The sequence below is a fragment of the Cyprinus carpio genome, chromosome B6, assembly GCF_018340385.1.
Source record: "Cyprinus carpio isolate SPL01 chromosome B6, ASM1834038v1, whole genome shotgun sequence".
Classification (NCBI taxonomy): Eukaryota; Metazoa; Chordata; class Actinopteri; order Cypriniformes; family Cyprinidae; genus Cyprinus; species Cyprinus carpio.
Window position 1 is genome coordinate 21,545,561 of NC_056602.1, and position 21,027 is coordinate 21,566,587.

Here is a 21,027-nt window from a genome sequence, read left to right on the forward strand (position 1 = left end):
TTTCAGAGATTTCAAGTGTTCCCTTTTATTTTAGATGATCAGGATGATCAAGTTTATGCAAAAATACAAAAATGTCCTTAAAACCCTGTCCTTTTGACATTATGACATACCAAACTGTATTAACACATATTATAACGAACCATCTTAGTGGCTGTAGTATGTAAAGATACTATATTATTTATACCCATGATGATGAGCCGTGATAAAAATTAAGAAGATGAATGCTACCTCCATCTAGTGGTGAGTTTGGTTAAAGGTTTACCAACATAACAGTGCAAAATTAGTTATATAAAACTGTAATTGCTACTTAGCTTGACTCAAATTACATAAAATGTCAACATTTTGAGAATGTCACTAGTGTTTCCAGTAACACTGAACAAACAGCTCATAAGGAAACATCCTGATTGTTTCTGGAGAATACAAAATTTAGCACCATTAAGCTTAATACTACAGTACAGTCAAGATTCCCATTTCAATATATTACAGAACTAGGCATTCCATAATAGTACTACTGTATATCTTACATTAAATTTCATACATTATGTTAAAGATGTGTTTTCCCACAAAGTCAAAATTCTACAAGCTGTTGTATAGTCAAATGAAATTTTTATGTGCTTTTTGGTCTTTTTTGGAACTTAACAGACCCTGGAATCCTGCTGGAATCCTCTTCCTCAACGAATATGCTGTTCTCTTTCTTATTTCTGACAGTAGATTGCCAAGGTATATGGGTTTTAAATACAGTGCATTAAAATATAAACTCACAATACAACTGATGTGATCTAAAACTTATTCATTCCTTTTAGATCATATTATCACACAAGAATCTGTTTGAATGAAATCATGTTTTTCCACAGGATGACTTCTGACCTTCTCTCTCCGTAAAAGTGTCCATGGTCAGTCTATGGTTTAGCGACAGGTATTTCTGCATGCGCAAGACAGGATAAGATATACTGACTGTATGTGTTTCATGTTTGTAGTGACCGGAAGTGAGTGTTTGTCTGGGTCGTAGATTTATTACGTCCAGTGATAGGGTTGGACGGTAAAGCGATGGAAGGTTGCTGCGTGTTCTGTGTGTAGGGGGCTGATTGGGCTGGGTGTGAGTGTGTGAGAGCTTTTGAGGATGAAGTTCTGCTGGGTTGGGAAGGACACAACAGGTTGAGGGCAAGACGAGTCTGTTGGGACATTTCCTCAGTTTAGGTTGATAGATCAAAGATTTCTCTAACGTGACTTTACGGGAGGAGAGGGTAGGCCAGGCCTTCTTTACCTCTTCTGATTGGTTCTCCTTACCAGAAATGCAATGGCTGCTTATGAGTGAAGATTTGTGACTGCTGGATTTTGATAGCGGATCAGGGTGAGACTGAATAAGAGGCTTGTTAACAGGGGCTCGAGGACGCCTGATTGAAGTCCCCTCTACAAGAAGATTCACTCCCACATACTGAGGAACTTCTACTGCTGCCTGAAGACAGAAGAAAAAAGCAAAAAATAATAAACAAATAAAAAAGAATATTTTGCATCTAGAAAATAAAGTTAGTTTTTAGGACACTTTTAGGACCTAAAAAACTATTAGATTTTCTGTGACATTTTCAAGACAATTACATTTTACCCCTACTGATTAAAATCTATACATTTTAAATTATTAAAATGTTAAAAGTAAAAGTTTGGAGTGAGTATTTTTTTTTTAATTCAGAAAGGACACTTCAAATTGAAAAAGTCACAGTAAAGATTTCTATTTCAAATAAACGCTGTTCTTTTAAATTTTTTAATCATCAAAGAATCCTGAAAAAATATATCATGTTTCCACAAAAATATTAAGCAGCATAACTATTTTCAACATAGACAATAAGAAATGTTAACAATAACAATATATCAAAAAACCACATTAGAAGAATTTCTTATATTAGAATGTTTGCTGAAAATTCAGCTTTGTCATCACAGGAATAAATGACATTTATTCATTTTATATATATTAAAATAGAAAACAGTTATTTTAAATTGTAATAATACTTTACAATATTACTGTACTGTATTTTTGATCAAATAAATGAAAACTCAGTGATCAGACCATAAGAAAGATTAAAAAATCTGACCACAATCTTTTGATGAGTAGTATATATATATATGTTTGTTTTTTTCCATTTAGTTTGGTGATCTTGACATTGTGTATGTGTACCTGTTTGTATATGAGTTGGAAGCCACCAGTGTGAGTGTTGCGGTCACAGCGTCGATCCAGCACCACCCGCAAAGTGTCTTCCTGTACAGCGGGGCAGAGTCGAGCTGTGACCCCTGTGGAGGGTGCCATGGTGGGGCTGGCATTGATCTCCAACAGCCAAGGTCGCAAATCCCGTCCCAGCATAAAGTCAGCTCCGTAGAGCTCAAAACTATTTTTGCGAGGTTCCACACTGTCCTGTGCAGTCAAGAGAGTTTGGATAACGGCCTTCTGCATACCTGGAACAACCACCCCTTCCCACAGATCCTCCTGGCCTGAAGCAGCCAACCAGGAGCGGAACTGTGAACATGACCACATGCACTCAGCGGGTAGACAAGGATTGCGTTCTGGGCTTGGTTGAAAATGCTTCTGGATGGAGTTGTTGCAAAGATGTACAGAACTGAAGGTGGAAAGCAGAAAAAAAAGATTAATTGAAGCCTATTAAACAATCTCTCTTAAAGGAATAGTTCAACCCGAAAATGGAAACTCTGTCATCATTTCCTAACACTTAAGTTGTTTCAAATCTATATGACTTTGTTTCTTCTGCGGAACACAAAAGAAGATATTTTCAAGAATTTCAACAGTTTTTGTCATTGCAGTGAAAGTCAGTTGGGTCCCAAACAACACTTGAGTCTATTGACTTTCACTGTATGGAGAAAAAAAAGTTTTTAACAACTTGCAGGTGTGTAAACCTTTTAATTTTGGGGTGTTTTCATTTTTGGGTGAACTATCCCTTTAATGTTTGGCATTTGTTTTCTCACCTATCCAATGTATGAGTGGAGTAAGGCTGGGTGGAAAATCGGAGGTAGCACTCACGGTAGAACCACACAGTAAGAGGGTTCCAGTCTGTGACCAGGAACCACTGTCTTACATCAAACTTTGTGTCATGCACGAGGAGAGGCCGCTCCAAGTACTTCTGCACCACCCACTTACTGTCCTTCATGATGCCATGGTCTGCATTTACTAAACTCAATATCTCATCCAACCTGTTCATGCACATTATACCTACAACAGTAAAGTCAAAGTAAATTAAACAGTCTTGCTGTATTTTTAACCATTTTCCTTCAGTCTTCACCTACTCACCTCTGCCTCGTGACTTGGCCCCAGGTTTAATGATCCAGATGTTGCAGAGTCCATCAGTTTCCATCTGAGGGCAAACACGCCTCATCTGCTCCAGCATGCATTTACAATGCTCCACATAAACTTCACAGCCCTCTATCATCAGTCCTTCGCTGCAAAGGAAAATAGCAAGAATGCTTTAGCACTGTTCTACAGATGAGGAAATACTAAATTTCAATAATTTTGCATTCTTTTCTAAATCTTTTCTGCTCCCTCAAGATTCTCACAAAATGTATATATATACTTTTGGGAATGGGAACGAATGCAAAGTTTTTTAGCAGAACGCAATAATTCTGTGAACATTATTGTGAAAATTATTTTTCTATCTTCTCAGATTTTTTTCCTATTACCATGTTCCCTTAGGTGCTCCTTACTCCTTATAAATAATTAATAATTAATAATAACTGTATTTATTTCCACTAATGACATTAGTAAATGTTTCTAACAATTTTATTTTTTTCACTGGTTTCAGGTTTGATATGAAGTCCAAATGTTCTGGTGTTTAAGAATAATAATACTCATCCTACTTATTCTTTATAACTTTATTGTGATTGGACAGTCCAAGTTGCTGAACACCATTGTTGACATGTAACTGTGTGTACAAAATCTGTCATTTGTCTGATGTTAGAAGGTTGCATACATTTGGAATAAGACATTTTTGCAGCTTAGTTTTTTTCATGATTTTCATTTTAGAATTTCAGCCCTGAAACTTTTAAAAAAACATGATATGCTATATTAAGTGCACTATAAATAATAATAAAAAATCATACTCACTGAATAACTAAATAATAATTCCGAAGAAACACCTTCCACTGTTGCTCTGAGAGGGTAGGGATTGTTTCCAAAGTGTTGTCTATGTCACAGTGTTCTAAACTGTTCAGATACTGCTGACATATATGCAATGCATTGTCAATTATCGAGGTTCCAACCCTCTGATTGGCATGCTGTTTACGCGCCTTGCTCAGACCTAAAAAGGAGGGAAGATGTGTGAATAATTTAGAGTCCTAATGTGGGTGTGTCTGTGTTATTGTGTGTCATACCATGAGATTTAGCATTATACACCTCTCCGGTTCTCTCCCACTCGGAATCCCCTCCATACTTCTCCAAAACATACAGCAATAGACTTGTGCATGCAGTCCTTCTGAAGTCCTCTGTAAAGAAAGAGAACAAAATCAGTTTCTTTCAGAGGATCAAGTCTGTAACATTACAGGTTTAATCCAGCAGGTTCAATCCAAGGATAGGGCAACCCATGAAAGGCTACAGAGAACATAGGTCACAACTGTGCCTGTGAGCAACACATTTAACTCCAGACTGCTCCAGGGAGACTGTGCAATTCATGTGGTGTAAACCTCTTTGGGGCAAAATAATCATCTGTTAAATGAAAAGGAAACAAGTAGCCAATAGGGGATAATAAAGATTAAGAGTACTGACCAATAAAAGCATGTTTATCATCCTCCGCCCCCAGTCTGTAGCAGCGTGGGAAGAATGTATCAGGATCTGCTGCATCAAACCACTGCAGATTTCTTAAATTCATACACAAACCAACCTGAAAAAGATGAAATGAAAGGTAATGAGTAAGAGAAAGTGTTTTTATATAGAAGAATTTTGGTTTCAAAAGCTTCAGTTGTTAAATTCGTGATGAACCTTGGTGGTGAAAGATCCCGCCTTTGCGTAATGATTGGTCATCTGGTCTTTATGTAAAGACCGACAGTCAATTGAATCCCTCCTTGTTGTCCAGTAGAAATATGGTGTCTCATTGCGAACCAACCGTGTCTAGGGATTTAAAATAATGACCAGAGACTGCCCACTGTCAACAAATCACATCCAAAAACCCAGCTGCTATGGAAACTAACGGTGAAATGGAATTCCAGAGTTTCTAAATGTACCATTAGATCGTACAGATCATCTGCCTCATCGTCCCTCTCTCCCTCTTCTCCTAAGTCTGCATAAAGAAAGACAGAAGGTGGTGTGACAGTAGTCAAGGGACAGAAAGCGTGATCTATGTCACTGACATCTGTTTGCAGGAATGAGTGGTGTCAGGTTAGCTACTCACACTATCATATCGAGCTTTAGATTACAGTGGGTCATTAAATAACAGTTACACAGGATGCTCCAAGCACAGCATTTACAGTATTCGTCTCTCACACACACGCGCGTGCATGTTTACACTATTGTTTAAAAATTTGGGGTTTATAAGATTATTTTAATGTCTCTTGTCTCTTGCTCACCAAGGCAGCATTTATTTGATTAAAAATACAGTAAAAATTTTAATATTGAGATATTATTATTATAATTTAAATGAATTGGTTTAATATTTTTTCAAATATAATTTATTCCTGTAATGGTAAAGCTTAATTTTCAGCAGCCATTAATACTACTCTCACGTAGGGGTGGGCGATATGGCAAAAATATCATATCACAATCTTTTTTTTTTTCAAAAATATCACGATTCACGATTTTATAACGATTCTTTGTCATGTTGGATTTACTATTTTTTAACATAGTAAAACCTTAAACAATTTAAGTTGTCTGAGCATTACAGCCAAACTAATTTCCCTATTTTAAAAACAAAGCCTTACAAGGTAACAAAATATAAAATATAAAAGAATGGCAGACATTTAGGCCAAAGTAGGCAAAGATAAAAATATTTGTCACTATTTTATCTTTGTTATTAAAAAATAAGAACAAAGAAACAGGTCATAAATACACATACTGTAATATACAAATAAAACAAACTGTTTTAGGTACAGCAGGTGTATTTAGAAGTAGCATTCAAGAAATTGTATTAACAAATAAAAAATAAAAAAAATTAAACTTAAAAACACTATATACATAAATTATACATTGATTCTTATTAAAGCAAAAGTAATAAAGTTCTTCAGTCAAGAGCAGTGAGTGATTTTTCTCTTTGTGTTTTTGTTTTATTACTATTAGGGAAAGTTCACCAAAAAATGACAATTCTGTCATAATTTACTCACTCTGAAGTTTTTTTAAACCCGAATGAGTTACTTTCTTCTGTTAACAGTTGCTTGTCCCCAGTTACTTCCATAGTATTTTATTTATTTATTTTTTCCCACTATCATGTTTGGTTAACCACATTCTTCAAAATATCTTCTTTCGTGTTCAGCACAAAAAAGAAATGAATACAGGTTTGGGACAACATGTGAGTAAATAATGACAGAAATTAAATTTTTGGGCGAACTATCCCTTTAATGACAACCGGTGTTTAGTACTGATGCTTTAAGAGCTGCATCTAATATACACAGGCACGCATCTGTTTTTCTCTCAAATGTTTACTTTCACTCTAGACATAACCAACTGTGTTTATGTGTAATCCTTGTGTGTTTTTTAAAGTACTAGCGCAATCAGATGTGAAAGATAACTTAGTCTACTCCAGTAGGGTTGGGAACCGAGAACCGGTTCTGTTTTTTGAAAAGAACCAGAACAGTGAGCAATTTCTAAGTTTCGGTTCCGAAAATGGTTCTGGTGCGACACGTGACCAAGCGCTGTGAGACGATTCGGCATTTACTGTAAAGGATGTCACAAGCCAAATACAGAAACGCCGCCCTGCCTCTTTAATTACTGAGCACAATGATACCAATCACACCCACACAACACACTCCCCCAGACGCATCGTGTCTTTAAATGCCGAACACATGTTTCCCATGACTGTATGCGCTCTCGCGCCTTTGATAATTGTGCAAGTCATTTTGTCTGACTACATGTAGCTACTGGCAGCGCACAGCACCTGCCGCCACTAAATTACATTATATTTGACCCCCTATCGTCATTAATATACATACTGACTTCAACTTGGACCACTAAATAAATTGACTGCTATTGTTATGATAGTATCAGGGTTAGATTATTTAGTGTACAGGTATTTTCAAGAGTGATAAACAAAGTGATAGAAAATATTTATTTTCATGCATTTACAATTTTAAAAAATGTGGAAACCACTCATTGCATCACACCATCTCTGGACTGCATTATTATTTGTAAAATAGGGGCTTTATGGAGTGTGTGTATACATGGTTATAAGTATAACAGTTTATATTTCATTAATTTAGGGAAATTAACAAGTGTCTTAGCCCTCAAGGGACTATTTGGCTAACCAACTTATTCCTGCTTGAAAAGCAAAATGTTATTGGTAATGTAAAAAACGTCAACTTTGAAGCACATGTTGATTGATGGACTAGCATTACTGAACATTACTTACTACCTTCCAGCAACACTAGATTCAATGAAGGTAAAATAGTAAAAAACATAATAATAGTTCATTTAAATGGAACCAGAATCGGAACCTGAAAATTTGTATATTGTAATATATGTTGAATTTTGACATTGCCAACCTTTACATTAAGTTGATAGTAAGTAATAAACAGCATTGAGCACTGAGTAGTTGAGTATTGTGCATTTTTCCTTCCCACTATTTTTTTTAATAGTTGTTTAATGATTTTAATTGAACCGGAATCGGAACCGGAACCGGAACCATTGGCAGAATTGGAACTGGAACGGGAACATTTTTAACGATTCCCAACCCTGCACTCCAGTAATAAGGTGCTGTTAACAAGCTTTTTAGCATGCGTGCGCTTCATGTGTAGGCGCTCAGAGAAAGTGCACGTCAGAACAGCACACGAATAAAATGTTTAACTGGCAAGGCTTTAAAGCACATGCAAATAACCTACTCATACTAATCTCAATAAGAAAAATTTCCCCTGAGAGTAACTCTACCACTGAGATAACATTTGATGTGAATGTATGGCGCGTTGTACAGTAGACCTATATTGAGATGGAGGCACACTGTACTACGTACTAAATACTACTATATTTATTTAAAAGCAGATCGTGTAGTCATTTTAATCATCCACAATCAAAAAATTGTCATATCGCACACCCATCTCACGCTCCTTCAGAAATCATTCTAATATGCTGATTTCATGCTCGAGAAACATTTCTTCTTATTATTATCAATTCTTGTGAAACCCTTGATTTTTTTCACATTTCTTTCATGAATGGAAAGTTCAAATGAACACATTTATTTGAAATATTAAATTATAAATGTCTTTACTGTCACTTTTAATCAATTTAATGTGTCCTTGCTAAATAAAAGTAATAACTTGTTTAAAAAATGTAATTGTGGAAAAAACATAACCTAAACCCACGCACACACACAGAAACCGACCAGCCTTATCATGTGTCTGCACAGAGTGATGCATAGGATCTCATCTTAGTTCTGTCAGAGACTCTCACCATCTTCATCACTGCTGTCACCCTCATCTATGGCTTCTTTTTCAAGATCATGTCGATGGGGCTGGGGGACAGAGGGCCGTGGTAGTCGCCGCTCCACCCATCCTCTTGCACGCAGGCCTGCACGGATTACAGGATAGGGACCCAGCACTGAGAACACTTTCTTCTCCTACATCAGAATCAACAAAATCGACAGTGCATGTTCATTGAGATCTTAATGTCATCATTATTATTATAAAATTAAAGATCATTCAGAGTTCATCCATGCACTTCTTCTGTTATGATTCATTAGGATTTTAGAAGCCTCACCTTTATTGCCTTGTCCACTAGAGTTTTAGCTGTCTTCAGTCTGTCCCCATTTAACATAGGCAGATTTACATAATTACAACGAGCTCTTCCTTCCAAGGGTTGCTCTGTGACATACAGAAATGCTTTACAAAAAGGCTGTACAAAATAAATAACAGGGTTGATCTTGTGAGTCTAGGATTTGGCAATAGTTTTGTGGCCAGAGTCTCACAAATATTCTGAAAAACAACATTTAAATTATCTGAAACAATTCATAGTTTAGTCTAATAGTCTTCAGTCTAATAATGTCAATTTTTTTTTTTTTTTGAGGTGTAGGTTATTAATATTTCAGTATAAACATCACTGTGCCTATGAGAGTATCTCACTGATATAAACTACTGTTCAAATATTTATGGGTTTTTTATGTCTTTGAAAAACATCTCTTATACTCACCAAGGCTACATTTATTTGATCAAAGATACAGTAAAACTGTAATATTGTGAAATATTATCAGAATTTAAAAAATCTGTTTTTTTTTTTGGGATTCTTAGATGAATAGAAATTTTAAAAGAACAGCGTTTTTTTTAAATAATAACTTTTTGTAACATTATAAATCTCTTTACCTTTGCTTGCTGAATAAAATTATTATTATAATTTCTTTCCAAAAAAAAAAAAAAAAAAAAAACCTGCTGAGCCCAAACTTTTACTTTCGGCTTCTAAGGTCTCTGTGAGTGTATAGGTAACACCATAAGAAAGGAGGTTAAAAATGTGGCAGAAGTGTGTATATACTGTACCTTGCATATGTTGGTGCATGTTTGAGTTAATTCTCACATCACTCACAAAATGGATCAGTCTTTCCCTTTTTAACCTAAAGTTTGAAGTGAGGTGAATTTAATGGACATTGTTCATTCTTTAACTCTCTCACACAGCAATATATATTAAACTGGAGAGGTGACAGCTCTTGGTGACAATGATAACCATGAGAAGTGAAAGCCGCACGTACTGTAATGAATCAATAGTTGAACACTGTAATTTGTAACTGCCTGGAAACGACTTTACACAGAAGATCATGCTCGGATCCAACATACAGAGGAAAGAAAACTATTCTATACACATTTCTCTCAAACTCAGTAGAACTGTACTGAGTAAATAAAGAAGCACAGCACATGGCAATTTTTAATTTAAACTTATTTCACTGGTTTATAGATCCACTTGACATTATAAAACTTAAAAATAACAAAAACACGTGGAGCTCCGCAGGCCCGTTCATGGCCATATTGATTTTGAGAATCGCTGAGCAAACTCACCTGGATTGCGACGTTCACCTCTGCATTTGACACCCGCCAGACGCCGTCTGTTGAAATCGATAAGGTCACTGGTGCGCCCAGCCTGCCAGCCCGGTAGAGCTGCGGAGAAACGCTCGTTCAGCGCATGCGCACCGCACAAACACAACACAGCTCCCCACCGCGCTGTTTACATTACCCCTAACAACTGTTTCCTAGAAACGGATGACGCCGTGCGTCAAACACAGCCGGAACGCACAATGCTACAGTTGTACACTGAGGAATTTAATATCTAATATTCAGATAATGCTTAACCACAAAGGCTTTTTATGAAGTATTCAATAAGCATCCCTTTATTATACTCTTTTGGCTCCATTAAATTAAAGACATATAGGCTTTTGAATTATTACGCACATTAGTGCTAAATATAGACTGTTTCAGAAATATCAGGTAGGGTTGAAAACCACATCCTCATTATATAGAGATCTCTCTCTAGGGGGCACAGTAATAACAATTAGCTAACATTTTAATGTCTGTTAAAAGTGTCATAATTAGTCGCTTTGAAAGGCACTTGAATTATTCACTGTTCCATAACAGATTGATTGTTAAAGCGTCATATCAGTTATCAAGTCTACGTGATCTTTTAGCTTGGCCAGAAAGAACACAATAACATGCACATCACTATTTAGGCTATCAAATGCATGATTACTGTAAGACTAACTGTTCCATAGACACTGCGTGGACTGCCTATAAAATATTTATGTTTTGCATTGTTTATTTGTGATTACCCGTCTTTTGGGAATAAAGTCAGTCAATGTAAGGCTGCCTGTACATAAGAAAAGCCACTAGATGGCAATGTATGCTATAGCGTAAAGAAATGTTATGACTCATGATTATGAGTTGGATGAGAAACAGGAATTTAAAACACCATGGTGTTATGCGTCTTTATATATCTTATGGAAATCAGAGAGAAAATAATTACGTAATTAAAAATTATTTTATTAATTTAATTGTTGTCTAGATAAGCCAAATAAGTGATTTTACGTATGTAGACATATTTGTAGCGCGAAAAATAAATGAGTACCGTTGATAATGAAGTTTATTCCCTTCTCACAAAAATAAACCCCTATTCACCAATCAATTACAGCATTCTGGCTTTAAAAAAGTAGTTTACCTTCTCACTAAATCATGCTTTTTCTCTACTAATTGTAGTACATTGCGTATCACGATACGACATGACCTTAGGCTTCACTGACTTGAGACGCTGTTCACAGTATTTTCGCTCTCATGAATTGTACAACTATTTCTGGCACTTTCCTGTAAAGGTGCAAAACCGCATCAATCGAATTACAGCTTCAGCAACAGTCCCATTTCGAGCTCTCTGATTGGCTGAACCACATATGATGCTGCCACAGTCAGTACCACTTTCCAAGTCCTGGAGAGCGCGCGCCTAACAACAGCATTAAAGTATAGACAGGGCGAATGCGCGTGTACATCTCAATGTTAGTTTAAGAAGGGATCAAGTGTACTTCATGTCTAACCGTATATGCATCAAGTGATCTGGAGTTTCTCAACAGGAACTGCGAATCTGATCCGCGTCGCTCCATTCTTTCTGTGGAAGCTGCAATCGAAGCACCTTTGACTCTGCTTTGAAACGAAGTTAAGCATGCCTGCCGAAAACAGCGACCAGGAGAGCATGCTGAGCTATCAGGTAGTTAATACGATGCGTACTTATGTGTTTATTGCATAACTGATAAGTCTGTTTATTCGTTTTATTCCTCCAGTAACTTAGAATAGGACATCTATTATAGGAAACAGTCTGTAATGTGCCTTTTAATGTTAAAATTCTTGAATGGAATACAAACACATCCGGTCGCCCCATTAGTGCAGGGATCAATAGTACTCTGTGTTCCCTCTCGCCCCCATTGCCACAAAATATCTTATCGACGCTGCACTTTCGGTCTGTAATTGCATCCCGTTAAAAGCTGGCAGTTTCTATTTCTTCTATGTGTGCTCTAGAAGCTCAGTTTGTGCTCCACGCGTGGATGTGTGTTATTGCGGTGTTACAGGCACGTGCAGCAGCAGTCTTCCCACTGCCAGGGACAGCTCGCATCATTCGTTTATTATACGCGTCACTGATTGTGTGCTTGCCGGTATAGCAGTGTCTTGTCAAAGCTTATGGGCGTTCTTGCAAGAGGGTGCGCATAACGCCATGAACTGGTTTGGGAATTAAAGCTTCTAGCATTTGATGATGTTGTATCAATGAGATTATTGAGCAAAATATGGCTTCCTTTGGGGAGCGCGGACTGCCAATGTACCCCGTTACCCTCAAATGACCTTGACGCCATCCTCTCTTACCGAGGGTCCGTCTTTAGACTGCAACAGCGCTATTGGAGCAGCTTTTTAAACGCTGCTTGCTAGAGTAAAATGCTTGTAGCTTATGATTTGACATGTTAGGAGGAAACCTGACTCCTGGCTCTTTTGAGCAGCTACTGCTTCCTGTCATTAAGGCTATAAAAATGATTAATTCACCCATTAGTAAAAATTAATCTTCTACTCACCCTCTTGTCGTTCCAAACTTGTATTGACTTTATTTCATCTGTGAACACAAAAGGAGAAATTATGAATAACAGACTGGTTACTCTTGTACATTACAACTAACAAGGGTTTTAAAGTGAATTTGACCCAAATGAGTTCACCCCACAAGCCATCCAAGATGTAAATGAATTTGTTTATTCATCTGAACAGATTTGGATAAATGTAGCATTGTATCACTTGTTTTTCAACGGATCCTCTCCAGTGAATGGGTTCCGTCAGAATGACAGTTGAAACAACTGATAAAAACACCACAATATTTTACAAATAATCCTCAGGACTACAGTCTGTCAATTATTCTGAAGTAAAAGCTGCATGTTTGTAATTAACAAATCCATCATTCTAACTTCAAACTGTTGCTTCCGGCTTAAATACAAGTCCTCTTTCCATAACATTGCTTTCTAGAATAATACAACAAGCAATCTAATCAGGAGAGAAAGTGAAAACAGTCCAAAACTAATATGTTTGTGGGTTTTGATGTGAGAACTGAATGGACTTCTTCACTGAAAGCGTTATTATTAATTATGGAAAGTTAAAGTTAAAATGCCTTAATGATTTATTTGTTTCTGACAAACCTCTTTCAGTTAACAAGACCTTAAAACTAGACTAGATTTGTGTGGATTATTTCCGATTACTGTGATATTTTTATCAGTTGCTTGGACTCTCATTCTGATGGCACCCATTCACTGTAGAGGATCCACTGGTAAGCCATCTCTAAATCAGTACTTTTTTTTTAAGCAAATTTTTATTTTTGGGTGAACTATTCCCATAAAGCTAAAAAACTGAAAATGTATCATGAAAGTCATCCGTATATTTGAAGTCTTCTGAATCCATTCAATGGCTTTGTGTGAGTGAGTGACAAACACACCGAACAGTCATTATTCACTGATTATTTTCCACTCAAGTGGGTTGTTAACAACTACAGCTGAATCACTGAGTAAACTGGAGAACCAGATCAATCCACTTCATGAACAAGTCATTCAATGGGTAAACTGATTTGTTCATGAATCCAGCATTGCTGCATCTCTCATGTACGTTCCAAGAGAACTTAACAGTGATGATAATCAAGATTTTGAGGGAATGATGACTTAAAATCCAAAAGAATAGAAATATGTTGTACAGTAGCACTCAATTCATGAATTATTTTGACCATTTTAATTTTTGGGTGATTTATTCTGTTTATAAGTTTCATGACATCTGCTTGAAGGATACACTAGCCTATCTAAAAAAAAACCCATTAAATTAAATAGAGTTTCGGTACTTCAGAACATATATGAGAAAACTTTATCATCCAGTGGATAGGGACTGTGGAGAGAAAGGGCATGTGTAAAGCCTCTCTTTGTGAGGAAAACCGATCAATAGTTTTTCCATTTGTTGAGAAATGTGTGTTTATTCAGACACTCTCAGCAGAGAGAGTGAATAAGAGGGAACCATTCAGAACTGTCTTGGCTCAATATGTCCATTACCTTAATGGCTCCTGAAACTTTTCATTTCAACCCAGATTTCATTTTATACTTTTTTTTTCTTTTTCCTTCTAGTCAAATTCCGTCTCTAGTATGATCCTGAATAGTTTTAATACATTTACAAGACAATTCTGATCAATCTTATTCAGGACCGTTAAGAAAAACCTCAACAATGTTCTAGCTTAGAGAGTCATTACCTATAATGTTTTTTTTTTTCATTTTGTTATCACTATTTGTCTGATGCTGTGCTCTTTTTAAGCCTGTCAACATCTATCTTTTTCTCATTTGGTCACTTGTTTCTGACTGTCATTTTGAAACAGGTATCAGAGAGCATGAATAGTTACATAATGTACTCTGCCCACATCCATTCCAAATAGTTAGCTAATAAAAGGCAGTCTTTATGCACAATAGTTTCACCTTCCGTAATGTAATTGCAGTATATAGAATATATTATAATGTACATAATAGCATAATAAGAATAAAAGCATCTTTAATACGGTTGTTATGCATAGACTATAAATTGTTAGACTCAAACTTCCAGCAGTATAATATAAATCTTTCTGAGACTGATGAATACAAATGTAATGTGCCTAAAAAAATTCAGAAGACACCATTACAAAAACGTATTGCTGGAGCTCTATGATACAGTGATGGTATCAGACACTTTAATCTCCAATGGGCTTTTTTCAAACTTTAAAGAACACCAAAATATACTAAAATATATTATTACCTTGATATTATGCAAAGCAACATGTTAATACCATGGTATTTTTTTAGTACTGCTGCATGATTCAGTACTTACACACCCACACTAAGCATACACACACAAGCATACAGTACATTACAAGAAAAAATGTCTTTGTAAAACACAAAAACACACAACGTTAATACAAATGCACTTAAGGTAACATGCCAACCGATCCTTATTTTTTATTTTAAATACGCATGTCATGGAGGCTATGATGCCATTGTGATAGAAAGGGTAAGGTGGCAATGAATAGTGAATGAGTCATTCTGCAAAGAGTAACAGGTACTGTAGTACTGTACTTCAACTCTGTCTAACAAATTCTTTATTCTAAGTCTGAATACTGCAGTGGGTTGACCATCTCTCCCAAAATGATGCTTTAAGTGTTTTATTGAAAAATGAACAGTAATCGATAACATACACTCTGCCCTCTACAAAAGCCAACATAAAAGCATTCAATTCAGAGTTGAAATGATGTTATGGTTTGTGCGTGTGTGTGTGTTTGTGTGTGCATGTGTCACTGTATCTGTTCAGGCAGATGGGAGCATCTCGAAGTGGCAGTGGTAGTCATCTTTGTCAAGATTATACTAACATAACTGTCAAAGCAATGTGCTAGAGAACGGTATGGAAAGAGGAGGAAGGGCAAGAAAATGGCACATGTGACCTTTGAAGGCAAAAGGGCAATATTCATGTACTGGCAGCCAAACTGACACTTGGTAGTGACCTCCAGCTAAACCATCTAAATTATTACTTATCCCATTTCTTCCTTGGAGCAAAAAAATTGGAACACTGGTAATTGTGAGATAAAGTAAGAAATAAAAAAATTAAAATAAAGTAGGCTATACAGTTTCATTGTAAGAAATAAAGATATTATATTTAATGATGTCTTTACTGTCATTTTGTCAATGTGAATCCTTGCTGAATAAAATTATGAATTTCTTCAATATAATATAAAAACATTATATTGACCCTAAACTTTTGGTAGCATTTGTGATCGCAGCTGTGATTTCATAGATCACGACTGTATAGAAAGTAAAAATTAAGAAAATTAAAATTGCCGTTAAGGTTTCCGTTCAACATAGACTTGTTTTATTTGTATGCGTGCTTGATCAGGGACTGTGGAATTGTTGCCTGGTAATAAGGAGAGGTAAGAAGAAGCCATTTCTTGTAAGTGGAAAATCTCCCTTTGTGAGTGACACACAGAGACTGTGCACACAAAGGAGTAGCTAGGTGACACAGGAGCAGTCTAGTCAGCTCAAGTGTTTTGTTATTATTTTAATTAGGGTATGTGCTCATGTCAGACCAATAAAGGGAGAAGGACAAGGAGAGATTGAGAGAGAAGAAGTAGGAAAACTGTAGCATAAAGCAGATGATGAAAAATTCATTAACTTGTTCACATGATTAGCTCTATCTCTGTTTTCTCCTTCCTCCTGGGTATGTGTTTTAATGACAATAACTACTCAAGTGATCCATGACTGGGATGACAAGGCAGTCGGAGTGATAAATTGTATGGTTGTCTTGTGTTTAAGACTGTCGCTTAAGTAATGATTACACACACTACAGAACAAAACAAGTCATTAGTAAGTAATTGTTCAAAACCTAACAATTTGATTAGTGAGGTTGATAGTTTATCTAGTCTAGTTTAACTTAAAATATATTTCTACTTTTTTTTTTTTTTTCAATAATCCCCTTTCAGACAAATGTCTCCAGCAGTTGCATAATGTATCATGCTGTTTTTTGAGTGTCCTACCAAAAAACTTTACTTTTTTTTAAACAGTTTGTACAGTTTAAAATAGTCCAACCCTTAAAAAAACCCTTATTGAAGTCAGATACTGTAAATATACAGGGTTCCTTAAGGTGGACTAAATGTTCAACCAACCCACTGACTTGTCGATTCTGCAAATCACACCATGACCACCAATCTATACAATGACGTCTGTATTCTGGCATGTCCTACCATATCATGCGGTGGAATATGTCTGGGAACAAATATCCTTATTAAATGACTAACAGTACTTAAAGGCTCTTTAACTAATGGATCCCCCTTTGCAAAATACTATTTTTCTTGTATTCACACATGCACTCATTCTTCAAAGGAAAAGCAGAGGGTATGACTGTATGAAATGGATCCATTTCATTGAAAACCTCAAAACAGAATCACTAATCATGCAGAAGTGAGGTATAATTATAGTGATTTTGCACTGCAGCCATGTAACATATTACCTGGAAATGCAAGCTAAAATCACAATAAAATCACAGTTGGTGGTCTTACGATTAGAGAAGCTAAGAAACTTAAGCAATTGTTCTTAAGCCTATAATAATTGTAGTTCTGGTGGACCTTGATAAGATGCGGGTACCATAATTATATGTTAGTGGGATGTTGGAAACAAGGCGGATGCTATTATAGTGGAAAGCTACTGGTGCTTTTGTTGTAACACACAATGTAATGCATGACCTCAATGCTGGTCCACACTATGACTGCCAATCAATATCTCACTGATCAAACATACACATAAGCCTCAAGCAAAATACACAACAGAGCATCATTTGCACAAGAGTGAATATAGATCATTTGAAAGCCAGTGGGTTCATTTGACAAAGCTTTTCTTGGATCTATTATTATTGTACTGCACTACAAAGCCTGTGAGAACATTTTGCTCCGTTTGGCTGTATTTTTGATACAGGAAATGTTGAACAGGGTTTATATGAATTATAGGCTTGTGTTCCTGCATAAGAAAGCCGTGAAAACACATGGATGAATCATCATGTCATGGAAAGATAGCAACATCCCATTGGGATAACACACACACACACAAATGTAAAGGAAGTGAATAATAGGAAGCCTAATAAGTATTAGCGGTCTTGTTTGAAGGTAGTGGGTTACAGAACCTTTATTAACAGGCAACCACAAAGTCAGGTAAGATCTTATATGCAACCTTTATTTAATGTATTAATTTTGCCACTGTGCATCTATTTTGCATACAGTTATAACTAAACTATCACAGGATTATGCGATATTCATCTACATGTACTATATTGTGTCTAATGGTCAAGCAGTTCTTCTGCTAAATAAAATATGTATGGTCTAAAGAAATAATTGTTGATATTTAGTATACTTTTTTATTTGATGAAAGGTATGCAAAGTGAATTGTTTTAATTTGGTAATATCTGAAGATACCTTTTTGACTCATCATTAGAGATTAAGTTGACGGGTCAAATGATGGGTGAAAAATCAAATTTTTAATTTCAATCTTTTGATTAAGATCTTTTTATTATGAGTCCTATGACGTACTGTGAAAACATAATAACCTTTAGAAATTAAACTAAGCTGCAAAAACCTACTTCTTAAACAAAACATTAATTGATAGGGTCAGAGAGAGGGTGGAAAATGGGCATTTAAACAAATTATGACTATGCAAAATAATAATAATAACATGACAAATATTTATGTTTTTAGTTCCTTATGAAAAAAAAAATATGATTTTACCCCTAAAAGCTTTATAAGAAAGCATCCACTGTTTAGAATAAAAGTCTATGCAAGCCCAGTCCCTATAATAACTCTAAGTCTGTCTTACCCTAACACACATTCATCATCCGAGACAGGTCCCTCATTTGAAATGCAGTCGAATTCAAGACTGAATTCATTGTGTGTATGTTGAGGTGTATTTACTTTGTGGGAACCAAATGTGCCCACAAATACAGTGAAACTTAAAGTAAAATTACCAACAGGTGAATAATATCTGAAATAATATGTAGAAATGAAGGGATAAAAAAAATGTCATTAGCTCATTATAAAAGCAGTAATGTAAATTCCCCTCAGCGATAGAAAAACTCACTTTTGTGTGCCATCCTCAAATAGAAAAAAAAAAAACATATAATGCTGCTATAAGATTAAGGTTAGTAAGACTATGATACTGTATGTACTTATTTACACTCTAATTAAAAACAAGTGAATGTGCATTACAGAGGCCTGATGAGGAAGCTGTGGTGGACCATGGTGGCACCAGCTCAGTTCTGAATATCCATTATGAGAAAGAAGAGCTAGAGGGTTAGTATGCAACCACAACACTTACTCAGTCATTCATGTGATACAGCCAACAGCTCAATACAGTCATATTAACTGGAAAATCACATTGAATCTCACCAGCTATCTCTTTTCTCTCAGGTCACAGGACTCTGTTTGTAGGTGTACGGATGCCCATGGGCAGACAGTCTCATCGTCATCACCGGCCGCACAGCTCCAAACACCGAAGAAGAGCTGAGAGGATGCGGGCTGGAAGTGTGGCTCAAGAAGGCATGAACACAGAAAGTACCGCAACATCGCACGGTGAGAACGACAACAACAGCAACAAGTCGAGCAAACGCTTGTAGCTTCATTCACAGGAAGATGAATCTGGAGAATTATATCTAGGATTCAAAATAATCGCTCGCGAAAGCGCCACATTCAAATGCGTATATAGCGCCACAAATGTGACCATGTCATATTCCTTTTATAAAACAAATAACGTTAAGTGAGAAATAAGGTTATTAGAAATCAGTATCATTTTAGACACAACATTCCCGGTTACTTTATCTACTTATGCTCCCCGACGAAAATATACCGTTGGGCGTCTCCAAGCAACACACGGTGACTGCGCTTCTTAATGAATTTGTGTTTTAAACTAAGTTACTCGGGGCAGTGAATGATTTAATGACTCGTTCGTATCGTTATTTTCCTAAATGATTCAGTGCTTTGAACGATTCGGTTGAATGAATGATTCAAATGAAAAATACATTCTTTGTCGCCACCTACTTGCATAACGATATATATATATATATATATATATATATATATATATATATATATATATATATATATATATATATATATATATATATATATATATATATATCAATTGCATATTCTTTCCTTCAAAACAATCTCTCAAAAGTAGTTAATAAATCAATAAATATAAAATAGTCCTACTTCATATGTGATTTGGGCCTGAATGTTATTTATCGGTGATAAAATCCTGCAATTTGGTGAAAAAAGCACCCTTATTACTTTTTAGATTAATGATAACACTGAAAATTGCTTGGATGAGACATTTGTTTACTGTGCTTCCTCCCTCTACTTCCTCTCTCACAGTGAAAATGAATTTTACAAATATTCTCTTCTCTGTGTCTCTCATTCATCTTATCTATTTTCCTCAGATACTCCATCCCAGAGGGTTCAGTTTATTCTGGGCACTGAAGAGGATGAGGAGCATGCAGCACATGACCTCTTCACAGAACTTGACGAAATCTGTGTTAAAGACGGCAAAGATGCAGAGTGGAAGGAAACTGCGAGGTATGCACATGTCCTGCAACATGATATTCAGTGCCAAAAATGTAACTCAGGGGTTTTGAATCTTTTAGATGTCATGGACTGCCAAATATGATCATTCTTGTGCAAAACCAGATGTATTTTCATGCAAAGACCCAATTTATTCTGTTCAAAAAAATTCTAAAATGTGTAAAATATTATTTGGAAAATATTTAGTTTTTCCTCTAAACATTTCCACAGACCCCCTAGTTCTTGCAGCCCCCTGAAGGTTCCCAGACCCCAGTTTAAAAACTTCTTGGTTATCAACCCTCTGTTGCCTTCTGAGAGTTGAAGCTAGAGACTATCTATGTGAATCTCTTTGTTCTTTAATACTTCTCAGGTGGTTAAAGTTTGAGGAGGATGTGGAAGATGGAGGGGAAAGGTGGAGTAAGCCGTACGTAGCTACACTCTCTCTCCATAGTCTGTTTGAGCTACGGAGCTGTATCATTAATGGAACTGTCCTGTTGGACATAAAGGCCAGCTGCATTGAGGAAATTGCAGGTCAGTCAGAAATCAATGTGTACAATATAGCACTCTACATGTTTATCTGTGAAAGAACAAATTTTAACACTAAAAAATGACTACACCTTACTGTATCAGATTCTGAAAATGTCAGTGTATAAAGTGCTTGCTGAACCTGAACACAATCTGTCTGAGTCTGACCTCAAGTTTATATTTATTCATTCATAGCACATCATCAAATTAGACCAACACATAACCTCACAAATACTGTAACC

The 21,027-nt window shown here is 36.0% G+C and overlaps 2 protein-coding genes across 4 annotated transcripts in view; one reads left to right on the forward strand and one right to left on the reverse strand.

Moving 5' to 3' along the window:
- LOC109091423 (tubulin monoglycylase TTLL3-like) lies at positions 1–19,221 on the reverse strand. Of its 3 annotated transcripts, XM_042726238.1 has the most exons (15): positions 19,091–19,221; positions 12,705–12,742; positions 10,168–10,266; positions 9,655–9,728; positions 8,885–8,988; positions 8,579–8,744; positions 5,212–5,267; positions 4,970–5,098; positions 4,757–4,871; positions 4,366–4,476; positions 4,100–4,292; positions 3,290–3,438; positions 2,968–3,211; positions 2,171–2,606; positions 1–1,456 (listed from the first exon to the last, which is right to left on the reverse strand). In XM_042726238.1, exons 4-15 carry the CDS (start codon positions 9,671–9,673, stop codon positions 839–841), a joined length of 2,340 nt encoding a protein of 779 aa, XP_042582172.1. In that variant the 5' UTR covers positions 9,674–9,728; positions 10,168–10,266; positions 12,705–12,742; positions 19,091–19,221; the 3' UTR covers positions 1–838. The 3 variants fall into 3 exon arrangements, with proteins under 3 accessions (XP_042582172.1, XP_042582173.1, XP_042582174.1); XM_042726239.1 differs by lacking the exon at positions 9,655–9,728; XM_042726240.1 differs by lacking the exons at positions 5,212–5,267; positions 8,885–8,988; positions 9,655–9,728; ... (1 more) ...; positions 12,705–12,742; positions 19,091–19,221 and having other exon boundaries at positions 8,579–8,738.
- LOC109091052 (electroneutral sodium bicarbonate exchanger 1-like) overlaps positions 11,533–21,027 on the forward strand; it is a 27,105-nt gene continuing 17,610 nt past the window's right edge. The window contains exons 1-5 of the mRNA XM_042726235.1: positions 11,533–11,854; positions 18,913–18,994; positions 19,112–19,273; positions 20,140–20,275; positions 20,631–20,791. Coding sequence (XP_042582169.1) covers positions 11,810–11,854; positions 18,913–18,994; positions 19,112–19,273; positions 20,140–20,275; positions 20,631–20,791 — 586 coding nt within the window. The 5' untranslated portion in view covers positions 11,533–11,809. The remainder of the gene's footprint in view (positions 11,855–18,912; positions 18,995–19,111; positions 19,274–20,139; positions 20,276–20,630; positions 20,792–21,027) is intronic.

Excerpts from the sequence above, each read along its gene's own strand:
- LOC109091423 (XM_042726238.1), bottom strand. Across the intron at positions 5,099-5,211 it reads ATGATCTGTACGATCTAATG|ACACGGTTGGTTCGCAATGA; the intron begins GTACATTTAGAA and ends TTAAATCCCTAG. Across the intron at positions 3,439-4,099 it reads AATTATTATTTAGTTATTCA|CGAAGGACTGATGATAGAGG; the intron begins GTGAGTATGATT and ends TTTCCTTTGCAG.